This window comes from Oncorhynchus nerka, unplaced genomic scaffold (assembly GCF_034236695.1).
Source record: "Oncorhynchus nerka isolate Pitt River unplaced genomic scaffold, Oner_Uvic_2.0 unplaced_scaffold_4348, whole genome shotgun sequence".
NCBI classification, from domain to species: Eukaryota; Metazoa; Chordata; class Actinopteri; order Salmoniformes; family Salmonidae; genus Oncorhynchus; species Oncorhynchus nerka.
Genome location: NW_027036952.1, coordinates 1 through 10,000, shown reverse-complemented (window position 1 = coordinate 10,000; position 10,000 = coordinate 1). Strand labels below are relative to the sequence as shown.

The window sequence follows — 10,000 nt, the reverse complement described above, 5'->3', positions numbered from 1 at the left end:
TCCCCCACTCTCTCCCTCTCCCCCACTCTCTCTCCCCCACTCTCTCCCCCCCCACTCTCTCCCCCACTCTCTCTCCCCACTCCTCTCCCCCACTCTCCCCTCTCCCCCACTCTCTCCCCCACTCTCTCTCTCCCCCACTCCCCACTCTCTCTCTCTCCCCACTCTCTCTCGCTCCTCCTCTCTCCCCCCTCTCTCTCTCTCTCCTCTCCCCCACTCTCTCTCTCTCTCCCCCCACTCTCTCCCTCTCCCCCTCTATCTCCCCCCACTCTCCCCTCTCTATCTCTCCCCCACTCTCTCCCTCTCCCCCTCTCTCTCTCTCTCTCTCCCCACTCTCTCTCGCTCCTCCTCTCTCCCCCTCTCTCTCCCCCACTCTCTCTCGCTCCTCCTCTCTCACTCTCTCTCTCTCCTCCCCCCTCTCTCTCTCCTCCTCTCTCTCTCTCTCTCTCTCTCTCCCCCCCACTCTCTCTCCCTCCACTCTCTCCCTCTCTCTCCCTCTCTCTCTCTCTCCCCTACCTCTCTCTCCCCCACTCTCTCCTCCCCCTCTCTCTCTCCCCACTCTCTCCCTCTCTCTCTCCCACCTCTCTCCCCCACCCTCTCTCTCCCCACTCTCTCTCTCTCTCCCCCACTTTCTCTCTCTCTCGCTCTCTCTCTCCACATCTCTCTCCCTCTCCCTGTCCTTCTCTCTATCTCTCCCTCTCTCTCTCTCCCTCTCTCCCTCTCTCTCTCACTATCCACATCTCTCTCCCTCTCCCTGCCCATCTATCTATGTCTCCCTCTCTCTCTCTCTCTCTCTGTCTCTCCCCTTGTGAAAAAGTGAAGGGAGAGGGTAAGGAAGGACAGAGAGAAGACAGGGAAACAGGAGGAGGAAGAGGAGGAGCAGGGGGATGAGTGTATTACCGTGACGATGCTCTGTGTGGTGGGTCTAAAGGTAAGGGGTAACAGGTCTTCTCCCGGCCCGTATGTACACCACAGGAGGGCCGTAGAAGCCACAGCCACTAACCAAGCCTCGCAGACGCCAGTCCTGTCTGCTCTCATTGATCTGGAGAGAATACAGGAAAGATGAGACACACACATCCTATTTTCCCCAACCCCATACCCCCAACCCAACCCCTAACCCTAACCCTAACCCCAACCTCCAACCCAACCCCTAACCCCAACCCTTAACCCCAACCCTAACCCCAACCCCTAACCCTTAACCATAACCCCCAACCCTAACCCCTAACCCAACTCCTAACCCTAATCCCTAACCCTAACCCCCAACCCCTAGACCCTAACCCAACCCCTAACCCCATACCCTAACCCCTAACCCAACCCCATACCCTAACCCCAACCCCTAACCCTTTGTCCTCATGTGGACCTGGGAGATGTCCCCACCAGGGAGAATGTTCCTTGTTTTATTCTCCTTCTGGGGATTTACAGTACCACGAGGATTGTAATACAAGCCCCCCCCCCCCCCCCCACACACACACACACACCCAACATACACAAACACACAACACACACCCAATATACACATACACACAACATACACAACACACACCCAACACACACAACATACACACACACACACCCAACACACACAACATACACCCAACACATACACACCCAACACACACACCCAACATACACACACATAACATACACACACACCCAACACACACATACACACAACACACACCCAACACACATACACCCAACACACATACACCCAACACACATACACCCAGCACACACATACACACAACATACATACACACAACATACATACACCCAACACACATACACCCAACACACATACACCCAACACACATACACCCAACACACATACACCCAGCACACACATACACACAACATACACCCAACACACACCCAACACATAAACACACAACATACACCCAACACACACACACAACCAACACACACAACCAACACCTTCCCCTCCCCTGTCCCTCCTCTACCTCTCCCCTCCTTCCCCTCTCTCCTGTCCCTCCTCCTCCTCCTCTCCTCCTCCTACTCCTCCACCTACCAGAGGGATGTCCTGAGTGACAGACAGGTGAGCGGGCGTGGTGAACTCTAGCTGGGCATGGTCTCCCTCTGCGGTAACCACGGCTTCCAGCAGGTAGACTCTGATGTCACGCCACGACTGCAGAACCAGCTGGCACCGGAACCGACCGGCCACGTGGGCATGGAACCTCAGTGGTACCATCACCACCTCAGAGTCTGGACAGAGAAGGGAGGGGGATAGGAGTGTATGTATGTCTGTGTGTGTGTGTGTGTGTGTGTGTGTGTGTGTGTGTGTGTGTGTGTGTGTGTGTGTGTGTGTGTGTGTGTGTGTGTGTGTGGTTGTCCTGTGTGACCTGTGCGTCCCTGGCCACAGGCAGAGTGATGGTATGAGGCAGGAGGAAGTGTTCCGGGAGAGAGACATCCACACTGTACTCTACCACCTGGGACTGGACTGGACCAGGGACCAGCAGGGACTGGAGGAGAGGAGAGAGACGGTCAGACTGGACCAGGGACCAGCAGGGACTGGAGGAGAGGAGAGAGACGGTCAGACTGTACTCTACCACCTGGGACTGGACTGGACCAGGGACCAGCAGGGACTGGAGGAGAGGAGAGAGACGGTCAGACTGTACTCTACCACCTGGGACTGGACTGAACCAGGGACCAGCAGGGACTGGAGGAGAGGAGAGAGACGGTCAGACTGTACTCTACCACCTGGGACTGGACTGGACCAGGGACCAGCAGGGACTGGAGGAGAGGAGAGAGACGGTCAGACTGGACCAGGGACCAGCAAGGACTGGAGGAGAGGAGAGAGACGGTCAGACTGGACCAGGGACCAGCAGGGACTGGAGGAGAGGAGAGAGACGGTCAGACTGTACTCTACCACCTGGGACTGGACTGGACCAGGGACCAGCAGGGACTGGAGGAGAGGAGAGAGACGGTCAGACTGGACCAGGGACCAGCAGGGACTGGAGGAGAGGAGAGAGACGGTCAGACTGTACTCTACCACCTGGGACTGGACTGGACCAGGGACCAGCAGGGACTGGAGGAGAGGAGAGAGACGGTCAGACTGTACTCTACCACCTGGGACTGGACTGGACCAGGGACCAGCAGGGACTGGAGGAGAGGAGAGAGACGGTCAGACTGTACTCTACCACCTGGGACTGGACTGGACCAGGACCAGCAGGGACTGGAGGAGAGGAGGGACTGTCAGACTGGACCAGGGACCAGCAAGGACTGGAGGAGAGGAGAGAGACGGTCAGACTGGACCAGGGACCAGCAGGGACTGGAGGAGAGGAGAGAGACGGTCAGACTGTACTCTACCACCTGGGACTGGACCAGGGACCAGCAAGGACTGGAGGAGAGGAGAGAGACGGTCAGACTGGACCAGGGACCAGCAGGGACTGGACTGGACCAGGGACCAGCAGGGACTGGATGAGAGGAGAGAGACGGTCAGACTGGACTCTACCACCTGGGACTGGACTGGATCAGGGACCAGCAGGGACTGGAGGAGAGGAGAGAGACGGTCAGACTGTACTCTACCACCTGGGACTGGACTGGACCAGGGACCAGCAGGGACTGGAGGAGAGGAGAGAGACGGTCAGACTGGACCAGGGACCAGCAGGGACTGGAGGAGAGGAGAGAGACGGTCAGACTGGACCAGGGACCAGCAGGGACTGGGGGAGAGGAGAGAGACGGTCAGACTGGACTGGACGAGGAGGGACTAGAGTAGAGGAGAGAGACGGTCAGACTGGACCAGGGACCAGGAGGGACTGGAGGAGAGGAGAGAGATGGTCAGACTGGACCAGGGACCAGCAGGGACTGGAGGAGAGGAGAGAGACGGTCAGACTGGACTCTACCACCTGGGACTGGACTGGATCAGGGACCAGCAGGGACTGGAGGAGAGGAGAGAGACGGTCAGACTGTACTCTACCACCTGGGACTGGACTGGACCAGGGACCAGCAGGGACTGGAGGAGAGGAGAGAGACGGTCAGACTGGACCAGGGACCAGCAGGGACTGGGGGAGAGGAGAGAGACGGTCAGACTGGACTGGACCAGGAGGGACTGGAGGAGAGGAGAGAGACAGTCAGACTGGACCAGGGACCAGGAGGGACTGGAGGAGAGGAGAGAGATGGTCAGACTGGACCAGGGACCAGGAGGGACTGGAGGAGAGGAGAGAGACGGTCAGACTGGACCAGGGACCAGCAGGGACAGACAGGAGACCAGGAGGACAAAGAGAGAGCGAGAGAGAGAGAGAGAGAGAGAGAGAGAGAGAGAGAGAGAGAGAGACAGAGAGAGAGAAAGAGCTGTCCAGTGTGTGTGTGTCTGTCTGTGTGTATGTGTCTACTGTCTACCTGTGTGTGTGTCTGTCTCTGTGTGTGTGTCTACTGTCTACCTGTGTGTGTGTGTCTGTGTGTGTCTGTCTCTGTCTCTGTGTGTGTGTCTACTGTCTACCTGTGTGTGTGTCTGTGTGTGTCTGTCTCTGTCTCTGTGTGTGTGTCTACTGTCTACCTGTGTGTGTGTCTGTGTGTGTCTGTCTCTGTCTCTGTGTGTGTGTCTACTGTCTACCTGTGTCTGTGTGTGTCTGTCTCTGTCTCTGTGTGTGTGTCTACTGTCTACCTCTGTGTCTGTCTCTGTGTGTGTGTCTACTGTCTACCTGTGTGTGTGTGTCTGTGTGTGTCTGTCTCTGTCTCTGTGTGTGTGTCTACTGTCTACCTGTGTGTGTGTGTGTCTGTGTGTGTCTGTCTCTGTCTCTGTGTGTGTGTCTACTGTCTACCTGTGTGTGTCTCTGTCTCTGTGTGTGTGTCTGTGTGTGTGTGTCTGTCTCTGTGTGTGTGTCTACTGTCTACCTGTGTGTGTCTGTCTCTGTGTGTGTGTCTGTCTCTGTGTGTGTGTGTATCTGTGTGTGTGTCTACTGTCTACCTGTGTGTGTGTCTGTGTGTGTCTGTCTCTGTCTCTGTGTGTGTGTCTACTGTCTACCTGTGTGTGTGTGTCTGTGTGTGTCTGTCTCTGTCTCTGTGTGTGTGTCTACTGTCTACCTGTGTCTGTGTGTGTCTGTCTCTGTCTCTGTGTGTGTGTCTACTGTCTACCTCTGTGTCTGTCTCTGTGTGTGTGTCTACTGTCTACCTGTGTGTGTGTGTCTGTGTGTGTCTGTCTCTGTCTCTGTGTGTGTGTCTACTGTCTACCTGTGTGTGTATGTCTGTGTGTGTCTGTCTCTGTCTCTGTGTGTGTGTCTACTGTCTACCTGTGTGTGTCTCTGTCTCTGTGTGTGTGTCTACTGTCTACCTGTGTGTGTGTCTGTGTGTGTGTGTGTCTGTCTCTGTGTGTGTGTCTACTGTCTACCTGTGTCTGTGTGTGTCTGTCTCTGTGTGTGTGTCTACTGTCTACCTGTGTGTGTCTGTCTCTGTGTGTGTGTCTGTCTCTGTGTGTGTGTGTATCTGTGTGTGTGTCTACTGTCTACCTGTGAGGTGGTGAGTGCAGCGGCCGCCACCCCGGCCCGGACGGTGCTGCTGTCCAGAGTGTGTGTGAGGCTGCGCCTCTTCTTCTCCACAGGGCTCATCCTCTGCTGCCCCACGGTGGCCAGCGCCCGCTCCCACAGCCCGTTAACCAGGGGGACACACACCACCTCATCCAGGGTGCTGCCCACGCCGCAACGCAGGTTCACCGCAGGCCTGGGATCAGCACCATCTAGCAGACACACAGGGCATACGGAAACACACACAAGCCTGGGATCAGCACCACATCGACAGATTTTTCACGTAGTCAGCTCAGGGGTTCGAACCTGCGACAGTCATCATGACTCTGCAGACGTGTTCAGTACCAATACTCACCAGAGGTGGCGCTGCTAACATGGACTACATTAGGACTGGGCTTTGTGGTCAGAGGGGAGGACAGGGGAAGATCTGCTGTCCCCTCCACAAGATACACCTGCTCACCAACCTACACCGACAAAACACACACACACACCTATAATCAACAACACACATTATCCAAGCTAGATTTAAACACACAGCACCTGGAAGGAACACCTAGATCATGACACACACACACACACACACACACACACACACACACACACACACACAGCCCTGTATACCTGCTGGCTGACTAGCAGGACGGAGCAGTGTCTTTTCCCCAGGTGGAAGGGCAGGTAGTGGAGCTCTATGGTTTCTGTCTGTCCAGCCGCCAGACTCACACTCCTGACAGGACTGAAGAACTCATTCACACCACACTCATCTGCAGGATCACAGTGAAGGTCACCATCCTCCCACTCACCACAGTCAGTTCCACCATTCAACCTATCTGTAGAAAGACTGATACAGAGACAGAGAGACTATTTGCACATCGTTACAACACTCTATATAGACATAATATGACATTTGAAATGTCTTTATTATTTTGGAACTTCTGTGAGTGAAATGTTTACTGTTAATTTTATTGTTTATTTAACTTTCGTTTATTATCTACTTCACTTGCTTTGGCAATGTTAACATATGTTTCCCATGCCAATAAAGCCCTTGAATTGAGAGAGCGAGAGCGAGAGCGAGAGCGAGAGAGAGAGAGAGAGAGAGAGAGAGAGAGGGGGAGAGGGAGAGGGAGAGGGAAGAGAGAGAGGGAGAGAGGGAGAGAGGAGAGAGAGAGAGAGAGAGAGAGAGAGAGAGAGAGAGAGAGAGAGAGAGAGAGAGAGAGAGAGAGAGAGAGAGAGAGAGAGAGAGAGAGAGAGAGAGAGAAAGCGAGAGAGGGAGAGAGAGGGAGAGAGAGAGAGAGAGAGAGAGAGGGGGGGAGAAGAGAGGGAGAGGGAAGAGAGGGAGAAGAGAGGGATTGGTCACACTTTTCCCTCTAGTCTGTGTAGTACTGCTGTGTATCACGTTGTTACTCCACAGACATAAGAGTTACAGGGTATGAAGTCATATGGAACTATCTATAATCCATTGAACATTACCGCAGAAGAGAGCAAGGATTTTGCAGCAACAAACAATGTGATTTACAAAAACAATTTATTTTGCAGTACGGATACGTCCAAACACAAAGCGAACTGTTTTAAACAGAATGAGATTCCTTCTCATGGAAACTCATATTTACATCTGCAGTAAGTCTTTGAAGATGCCCTTGATGTAGGAAGTAAAGAGAAACACAAGATGTGTGTGTGTGTGTGTGTGTGTGTGTGTGTGTGTGTGTGTGTGTGTTAGTCCTCTCTTTAATGATCTAACAGAGAACAGACTCCAGAGATTTGCGCTACCTCTGCCTGTGAAGTGTAAACACACACACACACACACGACATAGACACACACACACACACACACACACACACACACACCACAGAGACACTCCCCTACGGAACGGAACAAGTGTAGTCTGGAAAAGTACATATCTATGTACGGCAGTCAGTGTCTCTGATTGTTTCTATGTATGTGGCACAGTAGTCTAAGGCACAGCATCTCAGTGCTAGAGGCGTCACTACAGACCCTGGTTCGATTCCAGGCTGTATCACAACCGGCAGTGATTGGGAGTCCCATAGGACGGCGCACAGTCCGGGTTTGGCCGGTGTAGGCCGTCATTGTAAATAAGAATTTGTTCTTAACTGACTAGTTAAATAAAGGTTAAACAGAGAGAGAGACAGATCAGCGCCATAAGTAACTTCCACAAAGCTGTGAACGATTTGAGAGACAAGGCTAGAAGAGCCTTCTATGCCATCAATAGGAACATAAAATTCAACATACCAGGGCCTCCCGGGTGGCGCAGTCTAGGCACTGCATCGCAGCGCTAGCTGTGCCACCAGAGACATAGGCTCTGTCGCAACCGGCCGCGACCAGGAGGTCCATGAGGCGACGCACAATTGGCCTAGCGTCGTCCGGGTTAGGGAGGGTTTGGCCGGTAGGGATAAACTTGTCTCATCACGCACCAGCGACCCCTGTGGCGGGCCGGGCGCAGTGCACGCTAACCAAGGTCGCCAGGTGCACGGTGATTCCTCCGACACATTGGTGCGGCTGGCTTCCGGGTTGGATGCGCGCTGTGTTAAGAAGCAGTGCGGCTTGGTTGGGTTGTGTTTCAGAGGACGCATGACTTTCGACCTTCGCCTCTGCTGAGTTGTAGCGATGAGACAAGATAGTAGCTACTTAACAATTGGATACCACGAAATTGGGGAGAAAAAAGGGGTTAAAATTTAAAAAAATAATACAAAATAAAATTCGAAATACCAATTAGGATATTGCAAAAAATACTGGAATCAGTTATAACACCCCTTTATGGTTGTGAGGTCTGGGGTCCGCTCACCAACCAAGAATTCACAAATTATCAAAATTCAGAAAAGAGCCGTTAAATTCTACAACCACCTTAAAGGAAGCGATGCCCAAACCTTCCACAACAAAGCCATCACCTACAGAGAAATGAACCTGGAGAAGAGTCCACTCAGCAAGTTGGTCCTGGGGCTCTCACAAACACAAACACACCCTACAGAGCCCCAGGACAGCAGCACAATTAGACCCAACCAAATCATGAGAAAACAAAAAGATAATTACTTGACACATTAGAAAGAATTAACAAAAAAACAGAGCAAACTAGAATGCTAGTTGGCCCTAAACAGAGAGTACACAGTGGCAGAATACCTGACCACTGTGACTGACCCAAACTTAAGGAAAGCTTTGACTATGTACAGACTCAGTGAGCATAGCCTTGCTATTGAGAAAGGCCGCCGTAGGCAGATATGGCTTTCAAGAGAAGACAGGCTACGTGCTCACTGCCCACAAAATGAGGTGGAAACTGAGCTGCACTTCCTAACCTCCTGCCCAATGTATGAACATATTAGAGACACATATTTCCCTCAGATTACACAGACCCACAAAGAATTCAAAAACAATTCAAATTTTGATAAACGTATATATTGGGTGAAATACCACAGTGTGCCATCACAACAGGAATATTTACCATTCTAAATACAACCCATATTTATGTTATTTATTTTCCCTTTTGTACATTAACCATTTGCATTACATCACTGTATATAGACATAATGACATTTGAAATATCTATTATTTTTAACTTCTGTGAGTGTAATGTTTACTGTTAATTTATTATTAAAAGCGACAGAGAGAGAGAGAGAGACAGAGAGAGAGAGAGAGAGAAAGAAAGATAGAGAGAGAAAGAGAGAGAGAGAGAGAGAGAGAGAGAGAGAGAGAGACAGAGAAAGAAAGATAGAGAGAGAAAGAGAGAGAGAGAGAGAGAGAGAGAGAAAGAGAAAGAAAGATAGAGAGAAAGAAGAGAAAGAGAGAAGAGAAAGATAAGATAGAGAAAAGAGAAAGAGAGAAAGAGAGAAAGAAAGATAGAGAGAAAGAAGAGAGAAAGAGAAGAAAGAAAGATAGAGAGAGAAAGAGAAAGAGAAAGAAGAAAGAAGAGAGAGAGAGAGAGAGAAAGAGAGAAAGAAAGATAGAGAAAGAGAAAGAGAGAGAAAAGAGAGAGAAAGAGAAGAAAGATAGAGAGAAAGAGAGAGAGAGAGAGAGAGAGAGAGAAAGAAAGATAGAGATAGAAGAGAAGAAGAAGAGAGAAGAGAGAGAGAGATAGAGAAAGAAAGATAGAGAGAGAAAGAGAAAGAAAGATAGAGAGAAAGAGAGAGAGAGAGAAAGAGAAAGAAAGATAGAGAGAGAAAGAGAGAGAGAGAGAGAGAGAGAGAGAGAGAGAGAGAGAGAGAGAGAGAGAGAAAGAGAAAGAGAGAGAAAGAGAGAGAAAGAGAAAGAAAGATAGAGAGAGAAAGAGAGAGAGAGAGAGAGAGAGAGAGAAAGAGAAAGAGAGAGAGAGAGAGAGAGAGAGAGAGAGAGAGAGAAAGAAAGATAGAGAGAGAAAGAGAAAGAGAGAGAAAGAGAGAGAAAGAGAAAGAAAGATGAGAAAGAGAGAGAGAGAGAGAGAGAGAAGAAAGAAAGATAGAGAGAGAAAGAAAGAGAGAAAGAGAGAAAGAGAAAGAAAGATAGAGAGAGAGAGAGAGAGAGAGAGAAAGAGAGAGAGAGA

At 51.1% G+C, this 10,000-nt stretch overlaps 1 protein-coding gene across 1 annotated transcript in view; it reads right to left on the bottom strand.

Annotated features, from left to right (window-relative positions):
• Positions 1–6,304, bottom strand: part of LOC115122972 (cilia and flagella-associated protein 47-like) — a gene marked incomplete at both ends in the record, with an annotated part of 10,820 nt that extends 4,516 nt beyond the window's left edge. The window contains 5 exons of the mRNA XM_065014231.1: positions 2,027–2,220; positions 3,871–3,970; positions 5,463–5,689; positions 5,833–5,941; positions 6,099–6,304. Coding sequence (XP_064870303.1) covers positions 2,027–2,220; positions 3,871–3,970; positions 5,463–5,689; positions 5,833–5,941; positions 6,099–6,304 — 836 coding nt within the window. The remainder of the gene's footprint in view (positions 1–2,026; positions 2,221–3,870; positions 3,971–5,462; positions 5,690–5,832; positions 5,942–6,098) is intronic.
• Positions 6,305–10,000: the final 3,696 nt, after the last annotated feature.